This window comes from Drosophila simulans, chromosome 3R (assembly GCF_016746395.2).
Source record: "Drosophila simulans strain w501 chromosome 3R, Prin_Dsim_3.1, whole genome shotgun sequence".
Classification (NCBI taxonomy): domain Eukaryota; kingdom Metazoa; phylum Arthropoda; class Insecta; order Diptera; family Drosophilidae; genus Drosophila; species Drosophila simulans.
In genome coordinates, this window is record NC_052523.2 from 10246900 (window position 1) to 10267776 (window position 20877).

At 44.3% G+C, this 20877-nt stretch overlaps 1 protein-coding gene across 2 annotated transcripts; it reads right to left on the reverse strand.

The window, feature by feature from the left end:
• Positions 1-328: 328 nt before the first annotated feature.
• LOC6727885 (TATA-binding protein-associated factor 172) lies at positions 329-20724 on the reverse strand. Of its 2 annotated transcripts, XM_039294746.2 has the most exons (8): positions 20079-20724; positions 16612-16684; positions 15633-16546; positions 13449-15568; positions 11345-13386; positions 11035-11275; positions 10496-10975; positions 329-771 (listed from the first exon to the last, which is right to left on the reverse strand). In XM_039294746.2, exons 2-7 carry the CDS (start codon positions 16620-16622, stop codon positions 10532-10534), a joined length of 5772 nt encoding a protein of 1923 aa, XP_039150680.1. In that variant the 5' UTR covers positions 16623-16684; positions 20079-20724; the 3' UTR covers positions 329-771; positions 10496-10531. The 2 variants fall into 2 exon arrangements, with proteins under 2 accessions (XP_039150680.1, XP_016034487.1); XM_016175404.3 differs by lacking the exon at positions 329-771 and having other exon boundaries at positions 10399-10975.
• Between the last annotated feature and the right edge of the window lie 153 nt (positions 20725-20877).

Below are 20877 nucleotides of genomic sequence, written 5' to 3' on the forward strand. Positions count from 1 at the left end.
TGCTTAGCGCTTTGCTCTACATGCCGTTACACGAGCGCCACTCGTAATCGTAATCGCATGTTGGTGCACCGAAATAAAAATTACGATCATCTTAATTTCTATCCTTGTCCTAGGATCACCATTTAATAAATTTATTATTTACATGTATTTATTTATTTCTTTACATAAAGCAAACTTTAGATTCAAATATAATAATAGTAATACATTGAAATATATAATATAAAAATACAATATGAAAAGGAAATTAGATCTTTTATTTTAAAAATTATATATACAAATTTTTACTATGAATACATTTATGACATAGCTTCCAAGTTTTCAAGATTTTAACATGGATTAATTTAAATTCGAAAATATGAATATTTTCGTCTCGTGTACAGCTTTAAATATTTCGAAATATTCGATGCGAGCTCCACGCTCTCGCACTCGCCCACTCACTCTTTCTCTTTTTGGGGATCCCTCTCTTTGGCTCCTCTCTTCCTTCGCTTGCTATTCGTTTGTGCTTGCGCCTAATGCCTGCCTTATCGCACTTACTGCCTCCGCATGGTGCTGCGTTGCTCCGCCTCTCAATACAGCAGCAGCTACAACAGGCGCGGAAAGTTGGAGAAGGGGTGGGTGGGGGGTCAGGCCGAGGTAGAGGCCATGCCGGAACGTGTTGTTGTTGTAGCTGGGGCGGCCTCAACTGTTGCTCGATTGGTGTTGTTGTGGTCGCTGTTGTTGTGGTTGGTTGACTGTCGACTGCCAGCGACCGCAAACAAGTACACACAAAATCTGGAAATAAAATGAAAAAAACAAACCATATATATTAAGAAACGTAAGCTAAGTTTAAAGGAATTCGAAAGATTTAACATTTCTTACTGAAAATTTATATTTTAATGAATATATGAGATGTACAAAAAGTATAAACCAATAATAAAGTTTAATTCAGTAAAAAATTTCAAAAAGAAAATCATTTATATGCACGGTACGGTTTCTACTTCTTAACAGCATAGATTAAAACATTTTTTCGTAGAAACAAAAAAATATAAAAATAAACAATTAAAACATATGTTTATATACTTCTAAGAAAATTAAAAACATCGAAACATGAATTAAAATATGACACATTTATATTATCAATATGTAGGGCTAAATGTTCGGATTGCGTTTGGAGTAAATCCAACAATTTAATTAAACTTAAAATATAACAGCATGAAGCCAAATAAATCGCCCTTCACTTAAGCCCATTACTTTCGTCGTGGCTAATGGTCTCAATACTCTTCACGGTTAGTTCTTCAATTCAATCGTGAAATTTACGCATAAATCAGAACGCCTTATGAGAGACCCAATATGAAATTTCTCAAAAATTTCAAAATAACATGCATATAGGACTGGGGCTCCAGGATCCAGACACACTTTCATGCCTATCGCGAGGACGAGAACATTAAAATCCAACCGAGACGAGTGTAGAATTTCAGGACAAATCTCGCGGCGCGACAAGTGAACGTGAGAAAAATGCTGGGGAAAGACTTTCCCCAGGAGTCCGTCTGCGTTTGCCCCTTGCAAATTCCCGAGACGTCGCGCCAAAATACATAAAAACAATGCACTTGAGCTCCGTTCTAATGGTTGATTAAAAAATTGTTACATTTGAACCAGGACGAGTCGTAAAACGATTTTCGAGTGGGATCTTGGGAGGCTCGTACGGTGTTTTTATGGCATTTTTATCGTCATTTGAATAGGAGGCACCAACGATCTGTTTGGACATTTTGGGAACATTTTAACGATCGTTGATCAATTGCTGTACATAGTGGGCGACACACTCAAGTGCTTCGCTTCCAAAACCAAAACCAGAACCGAATTCGATTTTGAATGCTGCATAGAACGCCGAATACAGGCGACATGCGCACTCGCTCCATAGACATAAATCGCTTAACCTTTGTCGGTATTAAAATCAAATAAGTGTACGTTATTAAATATACGAAAAATCGAAAATGCTGATAAGGTGCTCTTGGGATCGCTTGGGATCGAAGTCGTGCCGAAGTGGGGAACTAGACCGGACCTTTCGCTAGACACATGGGGACTGAGGTTGACGCCTCTCCGCGATCGCCTCATTTGTTCATATACATATATATTTTTATTTTTCAAATAATTTATTCACATGTTTTTCTGTTCGCCTTCGGTTGGCCCAACACACTCGATCGGAATCGGACGAATTTCAATTTTACTACGAAATCAAAAACAAGTATTTCGAAATGTTCAATTCGAGCTCATTGGCTGCATGTGCCTCGGATCCATAATGGAACTTTAACCTTGAAATTATTAATTGCCAACTTTGAAAAACTGGCACCGACGTCACACGGGGGATCAACTCAATATAGCATGCGATTCGCGCATGTCTAGAACCTAAATTAGCCAATTAATTACAATTGAAATGAATTCACTAAATGTTTAAACATTTCTAATGTACTTTCTTTTCATTCCATGTAGTCTCCTTTTAAGCGAGTTAGAAAAACGCAATTAAAGGTGCTTACTAACTGGATCTTATTATTATAAAAATTACCCATTCCACACTTGTGACTTTCTCACACTTAAATTCAGTATTTACCTAGCCGAGCTCCCCATCCGAGTTGACCCTCTTTTCACTGTGACCCCAAGCTGGCAATGTTATGCTTAGTTAGGTCTGATAAGTCGGGCTTCTATAAACGAAATGCATTGAGTACACATGCAAATAACGGTGGGCGGCCTTAAAGCCACGACTATGGTGAAGAACTACGCATTCAAATGTGAGTCAGGGCTGAGTGCCCCGCCCTTTGAAAAGTTCCGCAGATCGGACAATTCAGTTGAGTGTGTGTGTGGCGAAGATTCGGAGGAGCATGTGGTAGTGTCAACAAACATGAGGATCTTGCTCCAGAGCGATCTCCCGAAACGATAAATCACCAGGAGATGCTATGCTAATGATGTGATTTATTACAAGTCCTTGGGAAAGGATAATCTTGTGGGTCTGCGGGCTAGGAGGTGCCCTGTTTCACACTCGATCTCCGATTGTCAATGGGCCGTGGCACAGCACTCTGGTTTTTGTTTGAGGGGGAAACATATCGAATAGCCATTGTTTATGGCGAAAAGTCGTTTAATAAGTTTTATGCGGTACATTGAGTAAACCCACTGAGGGCCAATTCAAACAGAACATTCTTATTTGTATATCCCACGAGACCAAAGTGAAACGCACACGTACACACGAAGTCCCGGGTTTAATGCCACTAAGTTTGGCTTCAAACTATTTTGACATATTTATGGTGGCCGAAAATGGGTTACCCCGCTCCACTCCCCCCTCAAACAAACAAGTGTCAAGCGTGGCGAGTGTCTCACATATCAGGACGATGTACGATGATCGTGCATAGTTTCGGTGCCGATGTATTTATGCATTTTTAATATTTTCGTGTACATCGCGGCCATAAATATTGCGCTGGTAATCCAATACGCGCCACGGGATCCATTTCATGAAGAGCTCTTTGTTGAGTGCTGAGTGTTCCCCTATCTTTTGGATACAAGTCGTTTGACTCCTTAAGCGCCAATTATCTGCATCGTTATGTGGTAGGCATTCAAATAAAACTCCTACAATAAACCGGCCAGATCCGATTCAAGTGGCCTGCGGTCCGCCACAAAGTTGTGCTCTTATCAAACCCATTTAATGGCCATTGAGAACATGTCTTTAACACTCTTTTAATGCAACAATAAGCGGACTCAATTGTTTCGGGTTATCTTCAGATGCTGGGCAAAGATATGGGAAAACTAACGATTTTGCCACATTTCATCGAATTAAGTTCAACAATTTCTAAATTCAAGGATTAAAATAAACAATTTAAGAAAATAGCAAGCTAAGTTTGGGCAAAATCTAAAAATACTGCTTTTTAAATGATAATATCCATTGATATACAAACAACTCAAAGGAAGATTTTTCTGTTGCCCACATGCCAGTGTTAACAATCTTAGTAATTTTCCAATTTTATGCAAATAGAATTTACATGGCATACTTATCCAATTTGTTGAGTCAACACTGGCGCATGTGACGATGAATTAAATGAGCAAACACATCATTAGGTAATATGGTCAAGCGGATTTGTTTGGAACAATCCCCGACTGACTTTCCTGGACTGGCCGAACATGTTTTCTGCACATTTGAGAGAAGTTTTTCCCACAGCCGGACAAACAAAAAAACGTCAATTGAACCTATTTAAATAGAGTTTGTATTGGAAACTGTCAAGAAGCCACGATTAAGCCGCAATGATCAGCGCTAATCGGCCGGCCAAGCCGCAGACGGCTGCCATTTGCCCGCTCAGGTAGGATGCCCATTTCGGGTGACCCACCCGTCCGTCCAGGTATGCGGATGGTGAGTGGCCTGTGGCAAGGTAAACAGGACAAAATGGCAACACGCGCCGACACGATACAAATTGATCGTGGCAAGGGGAAGGGAACGGGGACAGCGGACAGGACACCCAGGGGATGCGGTTGTTATTGTTATTGCCGCATCTCGTGCTCACTTGGTTCCCTCGGTCCCTTCGATGTCCTTCGAGATCCTTTCGCTCTCGGACCAAGCAAATAAACAGAATTATGAATTTGTTTTCGCTGACAACGTCAGGGAAAATATTGTCCCTTCCATTGTTGGGTTATATAATTTTCGAAAATATGTTTTTACTTTTCGTCGTTAGACACGTATGTACCTAGGCGCTGGCGCTTTATAATTAGGGCGTCCACTTGAAAAACATTTCGAATCGCTTCTCTGATGATTTTTTAATGGTGCGCCTAAGTGACAATCGCTGTAGGTGGGCTCCCAATGCGGAGACTATTTGATTGCTGCTCTTAAATTAAAATATCTTCTATACTAAATCAATGAAAAAAAGTCTTAATAAATAAAAATAATATATAAAATGGTAGTGTAGATATGTATTAAAGTAAATCACTATTTCCAGATCATTCAATCCATATGAACCTTTTTTAGGCATTTGGAAAAACTAAGGAACTTTATCGGGGTCCAAGTTATACAGGATTTCTTGCAATTACCATGTACAAATGCGATATACGGACATCTACCAATCAGATAAATGGAATTCCCCCATTAAAAACCGATCCGAGGCAATCCCAAAAATAGAGCACATCCATTCATAAAAAGGAATGGCAAATGAATCAGCACACGGGAATTTCCCAGCCCAGGAACAAAATTTATGAATGGAAGACGCGGACGCTGAACGGACAAGTCCTAAACTCATTAATTTTTATGCGGACAGTGAAAGTAAGGTTGGGTAATTAAAGTTCCGCAGCGGAGAACAATGCAAGTCGGAGCGATGACGGGGCACGGTGTCTGGGTGTTTGGGATCGGGGAATAGGGACTGGAAATGGAACCGGGACTGGGCATATCCTGTCAAGCACACATTATATTACGAAGGTGGACGGACAGACAGGTAACCAAGCCACTAGCAACAGGTACCCATTGAAGACCCAGTTAAGAGACACGCGCGGATACTGCTCATCCGATGTGCTTGTGGCACTATGTTTATATGGAGTAGGTGCTGTTTTTCCTAGAGTGGATGTGGTGTGCCGACCACAAAGAACTGGAACTGGAACTCGAGCTCGAACTGAAATCGGGACTGGGATAGGGACGTGGCCAGAGCAATTAACGATTAAGACAAACACGAGTGTCTTGTATCTTGTCTTTGGTGGATTGTTGTTTGCCGTGCAGTTTGTTTGCGTTTCGGAATTTCACAAAAATTCTTTTATACTACAATTTTTACTTTACTTGTTCTGTTAATGTTTAATGTATGTGACTGTCCGTCATTGTTGGTTGTTTGTCCTCGGCTTGGTTTTGGTTTTTTGTTTTTGCGGTGTTTGTTGTCGCGGTTTCCTTCGCGGCACCCAAAAGTAAATCCCACTTGTTTGCGGATGCATTTCGCCATGGAGATGCACGTGTCAGGGGAGTCGGATGGCTGTGTGGGATGCATCCAGGGTTTCCCTGGAAAATCACTGGCTGAACAACAAAAGGCAATTGTCGGTTAACTACGACAATTCGCTTGACTATTATATGTGTGTGGTTATATATATGTATATATTTTTTTTGTATAATTAATTTTCAATATGGCTGACCTATGGCAGGAAGTCATGTGTGTGTATATAGCAATGAATTTATGGTTACATAGTATAAGGCCCCACTACATTTATTTCATTTGTTTTGAAATTCTTTTCTTAAATGCTTATTTTTCTTGAATAATTATTTCTTTTTATTTTCCCCCCACATATATACATATATATACATATACATACAAGTCGATGTTGATAAGGCCTCGTTGTTGTCGTCGCAACAACTCAACGACCGCAGGGCAAATTGTATGACCGCCAAGTGGATCGGCAGCGGTACCATGGAACGGGACCCATCGTTTGGACTCGCATTTTGTTTTTCAGTCGTTTCAACCTCCTTATATATTTATACATATGTACACATATATATATAAAAATATATATGGGCACTTGCTGGGTGCCACTGCCTGGAGCTGGAAGGCAATGCCCCACCCCTTGGCTGGACGGGATCCGGAGTTTTGTGCTTTTTGGGTTCGTTGATCGTCATGCTGGTTTCGTGTAATCGTCATAATTTTCCCTACTTTTTCCCTGTCTGTCCCTTTTTAATTCCTTAAAATTTCTTAGACACTTTTTGCTTGGGTGCATTCCACTAATACATTTTGTTTTTAAAACATAACAATAACCTTACTGCGACTTGAACTAAAATATTTATTCTTAGAAACTATTTTTAAGCTTAAAAATCATTAAAATCATGACTGTACAATGACTCATGATAATACGTACACTATGTCTTCCCAAAAGTTCTGACTAAGTACTATGTGCCATTTACTTTGTACATATGTACAAAGTAGCATCATTTCGCACATATGCAGCATTCCATTAGTATTATTTGTGTTAGTTATGACAAGCTGAATTGAGAGCAATTTCCCCCGAATGGCCACCACATCGTCTGGGGAAACTTACCAAGTTGTCCCATGGCCAGATTCCCATGCATATTCCGCCAGCGATTGAAAATCCATTGTGGCTAGGTCCAGAATCGAGTGCTCGGATCCGTTGCGCTCATTATGAGGGGCGTTCGGTCGGCCCATGTGGTTTTCATCGATGATGACCGAGCCCCGGGCATCTGGGCATCTGGCGATCTCAGGCGCTAAGCAGGCGTTAAATTTTCGGTTTCGATACTGGCCGGATTTCGAGGGGGCGTTAACCCGGCAAATGAAAGTGTCACACAGGTCACGCCGACGGATCACAACTCTTTCGGGGAACGATGAGGAGGCGGGTGGTGGCTTTTCCGTGCGCCCAACCGTCGATTATGTTGGTTAAACTCACGTCGCTTTTGTGGTTAAACACACGTTTGAAGGATTTCCCTTGCGCCGGCGCAACTTTCCTCACATTTTTCCACGCTCAACGGGTTTTCTTCGGTTTCACGCCCAACAGATCACGGTGATAATCGCCGGGACACGACCCACGAATCCGCACCGGTGTGCCGGATGCGATCGATACGATGGGATGACACGGGATAGGTTGGGTTGGGTTGGGAGTGGACCCGACCAGACCCGCATCCGAGCTCCGACCTACTACTACAACTTTTCAAATGCTACTCGGCCCGGAGCCACCCAAAGCAATGCGAGTAAAATATTCTTGATTAAAACTTATCAGAGCACATTTCATATCACCTTTTCAAAAACGCAACAACAGCAAAGTAACGATTGTACTTATTATCGGCGACGCAACCGTCGAACTCATTGCGCCGTGTACTCGGTACTTTGGCGTAGTTTGGCTGTCGCCGGTTCCGCTGATTGGACGCCGCCAAGATATGGCTATCTGAGCCGGGCCCGATTCCGATTCCACGATTGCCAGCCCCACAGGCGCCACCTCCGCCGCATGGACGCCACACGGGAGCGAGCAGGACGCCGGCAGAGATAGAGCGAGAGGCAGGGAGGGTGATACCAAAACACGATTTGATTAAGTTGCATCACGCGTCGGTCGCGCGACTATCCTTATCGGGGCAACTCTCGCTCTCCGACTTGGCGAGTATATGCCATAGCCATAGCCATATGCCCACCCGAGTCCTTATCATCTGGCCTGCTTTGGCCAGATTTGATTTGGTGACGACAGCATTGGGAATCCGACCAGATTGCTACTATCGCGGCATGTACATAAGCTCCTTGTCGCAAAGAGGTATTGGGCGACCTGGAATTCTTACCAAACAGTAGAGAAAGGATCTTTAACCAACTTACTAAATAAAATCTAAAATCACAAGCCACTTAAAAGTCTTTTGACTTTAATCGGAAATCTATAAAAGATATAAACTCGCCCAGAACCAATCCTGTAAATGCCTTATATCTAATTATTTATCAATGATACAAACTCTTCCAAGCTAATCTTTTACTAAACATAGATATAAGTTCCTAATATAAACCTATTTTTTCACTTTATTTTTTATATCTAAGCTTTTTGCTTTATGCAAAATATAAACTTTTTTGCGGTCTACTTTTAGCCGATAACGAAGTCGACCTTGCCTATTTATGGCACTCCTACTATTCTAGACCACTCCCCTTTCCATGAAGTTGAACAGCAGAGCTTTGTATAACCGAAACCACCAGGGAAATGCCAAAGAGTCTGGTATTTTTAGAAAAACTACTAAGCAAGCACGTTTCCCCAAAAAAAAACGATAAAAAAAAGTGTAAAGAAATTCCTATCTAATAGCAAAATGCCGGCTCTTATGACGTCACGCGTCGTGATAAGAGAACCAGTAATCAAGAAACAATAACAAAATGCTGAGAACAAACATATTGCAAACAGAAACATTGATAAAACCAGACGAATCAGAAGCAAGGAGCGGAGCGGGTGACGAGGCGAAAACAATGCTGGCGAGATAAGGAGGTAAATAACCTGGCGGAAAACTTTAAGTCGGCGCCTCGCAGACCAAGATCCGACCCAGCCAGTAGGGAGAGGAGGAGGCCCTGGCCACAGGCTGCGGGTCACCCATGCGGGGAGGAGTCGAGGAGGAGACGTTGCGATAAGGATGCAAGGGTGCGGGTGCGGGTGCTGGCTATCAGTAGTTGCAGTAGCAAAGTCCGGAAGATGCCTTGTGGTCAGAAGATAAAAGGCCAAAGCGAGTGGGTAAGAGAAAAGGGAATGCACTGAGAAGAATGCAGGGGCAAGAATTGTAAACTGCCATTAAGTTTAAATAAACTATTATCTTGTCATCATGTTATTTTGGATACTATTGCTAAATTTAATTTAAGCTATCCTGCTACATTTAGCTTTAATCATGTAAAGAATTTCATATGTGAAATGTGTATAAGATCTGTTATATTTTCCTCGCAGTGTAATATAGCGAGTGGAAAATCGTAGCTTATCACTTGCTTTTGTTTTGTTTGTGCTGGCTCTTATAATACAATATAATAATGACCATTATAAAGAAACTGGGGAAGACGGGCACTACTACAGGCCAGAGATAAGGCTATCCTGTACCACGCACCGAATCCCTCGTACCGCTCTGCAGGAATCACTATTGTTTCGGAGTATTGAGACACAGTCTCCATTACGACCGGGTCGCGTTTAGCGCCCCTCGTAGACATAAATAATCTACTCGATGGATGGTGTGCCTATGCCACACAATCCGCAGCCATTTCATCGTGACGGAGCACAGATAAGCCGGGATTTGTATTAATCGAAAGCAAACCAAATTGAAAAATAAATCGAGTATGCTGTGTGGTGGTGGTAAGGGGTCAACTAACTATATTTACTAGCTGGGGCACTTTTAATGGGCTGACACAACTGATAGCCCCATCAAATTTCAAGGTACTAGGGTCACAGCCGACCAGATTCGAATGAGAACAACCGAAAGTACATGTGTACATATTCCTCGCCAGTCGAGCAAATAGCTCTTCTGATAAATGAAACACGAAATCGATTTCAACCGATCGATCTGATAACTTGTGGCCATATCAACGCATTAGTCAATAAAATGAGCCGTGACTATGGAAACAATTGGTCAGGGTGAAATTAGGTGTCTTATTGTGAGGGACAGGCGTAAATATTTACTAAGCAAATTATGCACACAAACATTAATTTTTCAGGGCAAACAATTTTATTTGCCATTGCTGATAAGACTGTTTGAAAACATCCAAATTTGAATTTTTTCTTTTGCTCTCTCTTTCTCTGTATTCTCGATGCACTGCAAAAAATTTCCATTCCCAAGCATATTTGATTTCCAATTTTTCCAAGCAGCCGTAAAGTATTCTACACTTTTTTTCTTACTCTTCGAAAACTCATACGTCATAGGAAGTGAATTTAAAACAGCAGCTATTTCCTTTCGTATTCAAATGTGTTTGTAAAGATTTGAGCTAAGATGTTTAATTTTTGTTTTATTTAATTTCAAGCTTTATTAATATTTATTTCTAAAAGTTTCTTTTCGCGATTATAAAGGAACAGATCAACGTACCCTAAAACTGGAAGTCTTGGCGTGGGAAGCAGTAGTCTACTTTTTCAGTGCCTGCACAAAGTTGCCCAAGTCGTATTCTTCCTCGTACTGATGCTCGGACCAGAGTTCCGGCAAGTTCTCGATAATGGTGTTCATGGACATGCCGCCCGATGCTGTTCCTGTCACCGCTGATGATCCAGATTCTGCTCCCTTGTCTTTCCCTCCGTTGAAGAGGTCAAAGATCTGCGAGGTGCCCATTGTCTGCAGCGAAGCGTTCTCCGCACTCACCACAGTGTTGGCGGTGAGTATCTTAAACTTTTGCAGCCCCATGATCTTTTCCTCCAGCGAGTTGCGCGTGATCAGCCGGTAAACATTAACTACTTTCTTCTGACCGATTCGGTGGGCGCGGTCCATAGCCTGCAGATCCTTCATTGGGTTCCAGTCGTGCTCGACAAAGATGACCGTATCGGCACCCGTTAGATTAAGACCCAGGCCGCCAACCTAAAAGTTGATTTACGATTAAAGTTTGATCAAAACATAAAAGCCAATTTTATGCTTACCATAGTGGTCAGGAGCAACACATCGATGCTGGGATCGCTGTTGAAGTTATTGACTATATCCTGTCGTTGAGAGGCGGGTACACTGCCGTCCAGCCGCAGATACGTGACGCTGGGCAGATGGCGGCGCAGTAGATCCTGTTCCACAATGTCCAGCATCGCCTTAAGCTGGCAGAAGATTAGCGCACGATGCTGGCTCACCGACTCCGTCTGCACACCAATGCCGCAGTCAAGGAGAAGTTGCCTGGCGAGGGAAATGAAATATTTGAAATATATACTTTATATTTTAACTGTGTAACGAGAGTGCACTTACTTCAAGGCGGGCAGCTTTGCAGAATGCTCAATGTCGTCCAATGAGCTGTTTGTCAACGCCAACTGACTGGTCACCTTTGTGAGCTCCTCAGACTGACGCAACACCAGCTTGGGATGGTTGCATACGTTCTGCAGGTAGCGAAGCGCTTGGAAAATGTGTGTCTTGGCGCTGAGATTCTCCGTCACCATGGATGCCGACGACGAGTCGCCCAGTTTGTCTAAACAGTCTTTCAGGTGTTTATTGCTAAAATCTTCATACAGTCGCAGCTGGAGCGGACTCAGTTCGCAAAGTAAGTCCTGGGTAATCTTTGGCGGTAGGTCCTTCAGCACATCCTCCTTAACACGGCGCAGCAGGAAGGGCAGGACTTGTCTGTGCAGAGCCTCCATGGCCAGAACTCCAGCTTCCTGCTCCTTGGCAGAGCTCTTTGCATCCCGAGATGACAGAATGGGTCGTGAGAAGCGTTGCACGAACTGCTTCTCAGTGCCAAGGAAGCCGGGCATTAGAAAGTCAAACAAGGACCACAACTCCAGCACATTGTTCTGGATGGGCGTGCCGGAGAGGATCAGTCTATGGTTTGCTTTCAATCGCTTTATGGCCTTAGAGCTCTTTGTCTTTCCGTTCTTAATAATATGGCCTTCATCTAGAACGCAATAGTTGAAGTGTATGCCGCTGAAGAAGTCGATGTCCTTGCGCACAGTGTCATACGATGCCACAACCAGGTTACACTTCGTTCCGATCTCACTCCTTAGCTTCTCTCTTCCCACTGGAAATCCATAGTAGTGCAAGGGACGCAGAACGGATCCCTGGTCAAGGAATTTCTCCACCTCGTACACCCAATGACCGGTTAGAGTTGGTGGGCAAATTACCAGACTAGGCAGATTGGCCAAATTGGCTGTCTGACGGTGCATGTGGTCTCCGGCAAGGATGCATATGGTTTGTAGGGTTTTGCCCAACCCCATATCGTCGCAAAGAATGCCGTGTAGATTGTATTTGTTCAGGAACCACAGCCAGTTGATGCCGGCTTGCTGATAGCAGCGCAGTTCCACACTTATTGGTACCGGAACCTTATAATTGGGAATGCTCTTTGGATTGAAAAGATAGTCGAGAAACTCACGGTCACGCGTCTTGCGCGCCTGCAGCGGATCGCTTTTTAATTGCTCCGTCTTTCCGTCCAGGGGCATTAACTGGACGAGATTTGCAAAGCAGTGCGTGGAAAGCAATCGCACTGACTCATCCGGATCGCTCATTGCGCCCAGTAGAGGCACCACCAGCAGCACGATGTAGGGCACTACCTTTATCTGCAGCCGGCTGACCACGCGTTCGATAGCCTCTATGGCTCCTTGTCGCTCTATAAGTTGCTCAATCTTCCCAAGCAGCGGTAGCAGATCGTGAACCACAAACTGCATAGTCTGGCAAGCATCGATCTCGGCCAGCACGGCGATGCATCGAGCAGCCATGTGTCGGACTGCCTTAAGAGGATGACAAACGATAAAGCCAAGAGAGGGCAGAAGGGCAAACATCTGAGGATGCAGTGCAACATGTAGATGGGGGGCTGCTGTCTCAATAAGCTGCATGGAGCTGACAAGCTCATTGCATACTCCCAGATCTGGAAGGAGGTTGCCCAATCGCCAGTCGTGAGCTTCTTTTACGAACTGCTCCACCTTGCCAAACATTAGCTGTTGGAAAACAGCCACCTTTTCAATGATTTGCTCTCCAAATATCCTACACAGCTTTTCTATGGCACAAGCCGCTCCCAGGCGCTGTATGCGGCATTGCTTCGCCTCCGCCTCCTTGGCTTGCTGCGCCTTTAGCTCAATGTGAGTAGTGGCGTTGGTTGCGGACAATATTTCGCCAGTGGGCGGTCGTCCAGGGCCCCTGGGGGCCGTAGTAGCAGTGGGAGTTGTTGCACCGCCCGCACCGCTTCGCGTGTTAGTGGTTGTCACTGTCTGTTGAAGTGCCAGTGTTAGGATACCATAGTAAACACAATTATTAATAACCTCAGACGAAACGGGCGTCTGTTTGAGGGTTTCTGGTGGCATTACCTAAAAGAGATTTAATGAACAAATAAGCAAATTGAGTTATAAACAAGCTAACTCCAACTTACCAGTTTGGGAGTGAATTCGGGATCGCTCCTTAACAACGTACAAAGGTTGTTTAAAATCTTGCTATTTGGACTAGGATTTCTATCACAGACCTGATCCATAAGGTGGACCAGGAACTCGGCAGACAGCTGCTGCAGCTGGAGGCACTGCTCCCGCTTGATGGACTCCATTAATGGCTTGACCACCGGATTCAGCTTATCGGGCAGGCAGTGAAGAGCGCAGATGGCGCCAGCGAGTGCTGCCTGAGCACTGACATGATAGGCGCTTTGCTCACTGGTTGTCTGCTGGTAGGAGGCCTGAAGGCTGCGTCGACGCTCCTCTAGCATGTCTAAAACTTTCGGCTTGAGGGGATAAGAACGCACATTTTCGGTTAGCGTAGTTGCCACTGCCTCGATTTGATCTAGAGTAAGGATCTTGGCGTTGTTGAAATCGTTAATCGGGATTTTGTTCTGCTTCAGCGTAGCAATAAAGTCTTGTGCCTCTTGTAGTAGTCGTGTCAGTGAAATGGCCACCTCATCGTAGTAGACGTACTCGCTTACACACTGGTGTAACTTTTCCTGCAGATTAGGCGGTCCTGGGCGTACTGGCTCGTCTTCTAGCGCCCAAAACGCAATGATGAGCCCGCACACGATACGCTGGACAGCGGAGTGGGCATTTAGATGACCCAATAGTACTTTTGTATAACAGTCTGTGGGACTCTCTGTTTGTGGGGTATACACCACTCCCGGAGCTGGCTGAACTAAGTAATGAGAAAGCGCACCCAGTGCCCGAGATGAGGAAATCCGAGCTCGCATAAAATTAGCATCCCGCACATCCAAAGGCGTGGCCTCGCTACCACCAAGGTACAACTTCAATGAGGCGTTTGAATGCGCTAGAATGTTACCGCCCAATTCGTCACCTATGCGGGGCGTTCGTTTTCGGGATGCGCTCCCTGGTGTGCTTGTATCTCCACCAGCTCTGATCAGCACTGCTGCATCGAAAGCCAATCTAGGTGGCTGCATTGAAAGGCATATCCAGGACGACACGAATGGACAGGCAGCATGCAACAGCGCACCCAAATCTGCATGCTCGATCAGATTGGACCACACCTGACGGGCTAGTGCCTGGATATCCGCCTGCGGCTCCACCAGGATGCGTTGATATATGTGACGTAAGGCCTGCTGCAGCAATTGCCACTTCCAGTCGCTGACTCCAAAGTTAAGTTTCATTTTCTCCTTATCCGCTTCCTCTTTAACTTGATTTTCATCTTTGGGCTCGGATTTGACCCTATCCGCACTCGTCAAGGTTATAAGCGTCTTTAGCGTTGACCTCCGCACCGAACTAGTGCTATGGGAAAGAAAAGGCCACAGGCGCGGTACCAGAATGGCCATCGGCTCCATCTCCACCCAACAGGCAGCGTTTGGCAGGCATAGAATGGCCGCTAACAGCCCCATGAAACTGTTGCATGCAGACGTGAGTTCATCTTGGTCCAAGAGTAGGTCCCACAACATTTTTACGATGGAGGATACTTGCGCCGGATTTAATAGCTTCGGCAGCCAGAAAGAAACCGGAATCAGGGTTGCGGCAGCCACCGCTCCGACATCATCCACAGCATCCAGCAGACCGATGAGGATGTTTGAAATCGACTGGGGCAAATAGATGGGCAGCAGCTCCTCACGCACCACAAACACATACTTCAGGCCAAGTAGTCCACCATGCCGCACTTCCCACTCGTTCTTGTGCTGGATGAGCTGAAGCAGAATGTCCACGATTCGTTGAACCTTGGACGCCTCGATCTCCTTGACCAAGGTACCCAGCACTTGGGCGCAGGTCTCGCGAACCGGTGCCACTACCTGATCCGAGACAAAGTCACCAAACCGATCCAGGCAAAGCACACAGAGCAGGCGCAGGGCAGCATCCTCTAGCCAGCGGCTATGTGCTTCGCCCATCTGTTCGCGAGTCTGTAGTACTGCCTTTCCAGCTCCTTGAGCGTGCTGATTGATTAGCTCCCTTAGAGCTGTTGCCGCCCCGTGGCGCACCTCCCATTTGGCGTGAAAGAGATCAATGAAGAGACGTGAGCAGAAGTTCTCCAGTGGCCAGGAGACAGCATCCACCCAAGTGCCTGTGGCATCTGGCACAGCAGCTGAAATATATATGAAAAAGTCAAATTAATAAAATGTAATCAGCGCTTTATCTGAGCCACCCACCATTTAAACTATAGAAGATTTCCTGCCGATCCGTTGATTTAAGTTTCTTCTTTTCAGGTTCTTCTAATGCAGCACCAGTGGTGCCATTACTGCTGTGGTTGCTGCCAGTACTATGATTGCTGTTGGAGTTCCTCCGGCTGCAAGTTGGCGTAACTGCGGTGGCAGAACATCCGCTTGTATTTTGACGAGCCTTGCGCTTGGCCCTGTTCATCTCACGGCAACTAAGTGGAGCTTGGCCAGATCCGTTCGCCGCTGGCTTTATGTTGAGTAAGTGCTCGACTGGAAGCTTTTCTGCGTTGACATTGTAAGTGCTGCCACTCCTGGTAAGTGCTACGTCCTCGTCTGTTATCATATCGGTAAGATTAACGCCCAGCTTGGCGGCCGTGGTCAGACCCAGTTTGTCGTTCAGCACCGCACGCTGGCGGCTTAGACGACTGGCTAGGCTTCTGTCCTCCTCCCCGCCGCCACTAGCCGGTTGCTCCTCCTGCACATCAAACTCGTTGCCCTCGGAGCCAATGAGTCTGGCACCTTTGTGGAGGATTTGCTGCAGATCGAACTCATCAAAGCTAAGTAGTCGCTCGCTGGCCGTTGTCGAGTTGGAACCACTTGACTGGCAGCTGTCCTCTTCTGCTGCCGCTGCAGCTGTGGCAGTATTACTAGCGCAACGCTCCTTCTTGGGCAGCACATGGAGTTCCGGCTGCCAGGGCGGTACTTGCTTTAGTATGGCCTCAACGGTCTGGGCTGCAGCTATCCGTGTCTCCCAGGACGTACTGTGCAGGTAGCCCACCAATCTGTTTAGCAGAGCATGCAGCTCGTGTGGATAAAGCTTTTGGACCTCACCAATCTGCTTGGCGGCCGCCTGGCGAGTGGCCGCTGTGGAGCCGGTCTCCAGTAGAATGAACAGCCGATCAAGTCTGCAAGGGATGTTGAATACAGTTAGTAATTTCTATCTTGAGGTTTTGATAATTGACAAACATACCTAGATGTCATTATACAATGGTATTTTGTGGTTCTTTTTGTGATCCGTTGATATAATAATCTAAGTAACTAATCTGGAAATAAAAATAAATACATTATTAAATAAAGTATACAATATGTTATATTATATAAAGAATTCATTGAGGCATAAATAAAATTGAAGAAATGATTATTTAATATTATCGTATTTCCCCACTTAGGAAAGTGGTCCCTCGTAACATCTATTATTTAAGTGAGTCAGAAATATAACAAGTCGATACTTCATATAAGAGTCAATTGATAATAGAATTAAGCGAATCATTTGATGGAATGTTGTCTCTATAGCGCTAAATAAATAAGAATATTAGTAACCGTACTAAATTGCTTAATACTAGTACTCAGTGGTCAATAAAAATATGGAACTACTATATTCCTCAAGGAAGTTTGAATAATATTTCAAAGGAATCTAATTGCTCTCGATTGAAGATACTTCTTTTTAAGTATTTTACGTCGAAACACCTGTTCGACCATTCATCCCATTCCATCAAAGAAGATTTATACCCACGCGAACATAATTGCAAATTAAAAATTAACCAATTAATACGATTTGATTAGTTTTATTCACAATTTAGTACCTTAGAATGACCGCATAGCTCAGCACGACGACGCCTGTCGCAATCTCAAAATTTAGCCTTTCCCACCGCAATCCAATCGACCAATAAAGACTGGACACGTGGCCGAGGAAGGCTAAAGACATGGACGACCGAGTCGGTGCTGGTATGGATTTCCTGGGAGGCATTATCAAGCTCCGCCACCAAGTGGGGTTAGGCTGTGTAAATTGAGTCACTCGACGCGAATGGCGAATAATGACTTCGTTGTGGCCGCTGAGGCGTTCTTAACAGCTTAGAGCAGAACGTGACAATTGAGCAAATTACGGCATTTCCATATTCCATATTCCGGACTAGTGCCCCCATATTACGTACGAACGCCAAGGGGCCCAAACGATTCGCCTGGCTTAGAGCCCGTTCGCCTCGAATTATTACAAGGAGATTATCGATATTCCAAAGTGACACATACTTTTACTCTCGACGCTTTCAGTTTTGAATGCCTGTTATCAATGCAGCGCGTTGTGGGTGATAAGAAATTGCAAAAAACCACGGTTCACTGAACCGTTTTGAGAATACATTTACATTTACGTTTAGAATAAATAATAACGAAACACGGTGAGTCTTCAAGGCACGTGCAGATTTATTGACAATGTTTATCCATCCACAAGTAATCAAGCCAATAAAGCACACACACACACACTTACATAAACAATAAAGAAATACATAATATTAAAAACGACGTAAATGTCATAATGAAATCGTTTGTACATATGGCATGTCGCTTGGCTTTGTCCGACCAACCATAAAGCCAATTTATCGGCGACAAATCTGCTGTACTTCGATTTGTCAGCGACCTTGTCGAAGCCACCCACTGAGGCGGGGGGTTGGGATGGGGATTGGGATTGGATCGGCATGGATTGGATGCAGGAAAATGCCCCGTCGGCTGGGTAATTAAATTTCCATTAGATGAACATCGATAGAAAAAATCGCAGTCATCAATGGGGTTGGTCGTCATAGTAACGAAACGCACTGTAAGAACGTATGTAGCTAAATCTCTCTTAATTACAACAGTTTTTAGCAATGCAGATGATTAAATTCTTTGCAACTTTTAAATTAATCGTCACAAAATTTGTTCCTTTAAAAGGGGAATCGTTATGAGCTGTCCACGATATTAGGCGATGTTTTTGCCATATTGATTTTAGCCTGTTTTGCGTGTCGCGCACTTATTTTATACATGTCCAATGGACGATAAGCCACGAATATGTTCACTTTTTCATTATCACCAAATGGCTCTCGTAAAGTAACGATTAGGCTAGGCCAAGTGTGTTTCGAATTTTTTTGTGGCAAGTTCTGTGAGCTTTTTTTTATTTATAGACGCTTGTATTCTACAGATTAAAACGGGCCTGCGGAAATGCTGGGTCATTTGTTTACACTAAAGATAAGCGCGACTATTTCCCGTGCCATGTCGCTTGATCATCGAAAATAAATTAATTATATGAATATAAATACATGATTTTGTCACACTTGACTAAGTTTATATTGTAATGGAGGGTATTTTTATTTAAGCCTAAGCTAGATTAGCTCACAGTCCGCCCACTTATTACTATCATAATTCCCAGAGAAGGGATGATTTATATAGAGCTCTGTGTGTTTATTGCTTGGGGAAATACAAATTGTTTTAATTCAAGAGGGTACATATTATGAGATCAATGGGTCATCTGCTCGAATTCGCCGAAAATTCGGCATTGATCGCGCCATATGTTTTTTATATGCGAAGAGTTCAATATTTGCACCATATTTGGCCAATATTGGAACAGCTGTTGCTGCGTATTTTGCACAATGCACGAAATACTGATCGGTATCGAATTAATGGAGCTGAATGACAAACAACGGGCTGTTTAACGCAAGCAGCATCATCGCATCGCGACGCCGCAGTCAAGTTCGGCAAGTAAACTTTGGATATTCAAATGTTCTTTAAGAAACTGTGACAAATGTCGCTGATGTTGCGAACCGCGGGAAAATGGCAAATGCGAAAAAGCTGAAAAGGCCGAGCGCCGCCTTTTGAAACTAGTTCAGGTGCCCTACCCCAAGTTGTTGGTAGCAAAAGAGAGAGGGAAGCGGCGACTGCAGTCGATTACGGCAGCGGACCATAAATAAATACAGGTGCTTGTACCGCCTGGCATTGTAGTGCACAGTGAGAAATTCACTGAAATTTATACTGAAGATTGGTAGTCGTACGGTAACATAACAATTTTTTAATTACTTTGTATACCAAATACAATCAAATAATATTTCATGCATCAAAATAGAGTAAGGCATAAATTTAATAACTATCTTCAATAGCTATAGTATTAAATATCATGAAACCACATGCTTATTTCTTTCCGTGCACTAAACGTATCGTAATGTGGACGTGGACAGCGAACGCAGGGATTATTGTTAAATGCCACCCACTGAAATCGGAAAAAGAGCCCAATGAATGAACAAATGGACGACACAAATAGCGGCTGGCGAATTGGGCAATGTGCTGTGACTAAAAATACGCGCACTAGAACGGGCTGCCAAGATGAGAGAGACAAGAAGGCGAACACAAAGAACTAGTGGTAGACCAAGTTTTTGTAAAGGATTTCCGCTGTTTTGCTGCGTTGGCGCCCACCTCCTCTATCGCTCTCTCTCTCTCTCTTGAGCGCTCTCCTCTCTTATCAATAAACAGAGTGGCCCCTTGGCCCCACTCTATCTATCTCTTTCGCACGCACACACGCAAGCGGAAGCGATAAGTGGCTGCCATATAAATACTGTTGCAATCGAGGATAAGAATTTGGGGATTCCTTATGTTCCTATTCGCATTCCCACTCCCGATCCCGAGTGTTATATCACTTACCTTTGGCAATGGTTGCTCTCTCTCTCTCTCTTCCTCTTCGCTTCGCCTTTGCTCTTCTCTCCACTCTGCGCACTCCTCTTTCTAGTTCCCTTCGTGGTGCGGTAGCAGTCAGCTTATGTGGGGCGCCCACTCACAATTCAACTCATGCGCTCTGCATTTTCTAATTGAATTGTTTGCTCTAAAACTGTACAATCGATGCTGCGTTACTATAGCCGTGCGTATGTGTATGTTTTGGCCACGGAAAGGGGTACTGGGTACTGCTTTTCGCCAGCAGCGTCACAAATCAATCCAATCGCTTTTGCTTTCTTCCTACTCACTCGCACTCACGCACCATTGACTTTTTATTTTCACGCACACTGGCACACTCGCGACGGACACACGGATGGGAATCCGGCGTTGCGAATTACGGCAGAATTCGATTTACGGCAATTGTCGTTGGCGGGCGTGGGCAGTCAATGTTTTAACTTAACACTGGGCTTCACGCTGATGCAAACACACTCCGACAGCACAATATTTTTAAGTTTTCGGTTCCCAGCAGCCATGTTAGCGCGATGGAGTCGCATTTATATGTGCGGCCTGACTATCGTGGTGCATCGGTTTTTAGGTGGCGCGAGCGGGACGCCGATAGAGCACAACGACCAGTGTGACCAGATGGCGATATTCAATTAACGCGTAATTATCACATAATAGCGTGTGCTCACTGAGATGTGAAGCTAACTGACACGTTAGCTAGCTATAACTTTTCCGAAGTCTATATAAATCCCTAAACAGCTAATACGTTTCCTTGTCAATTTATATA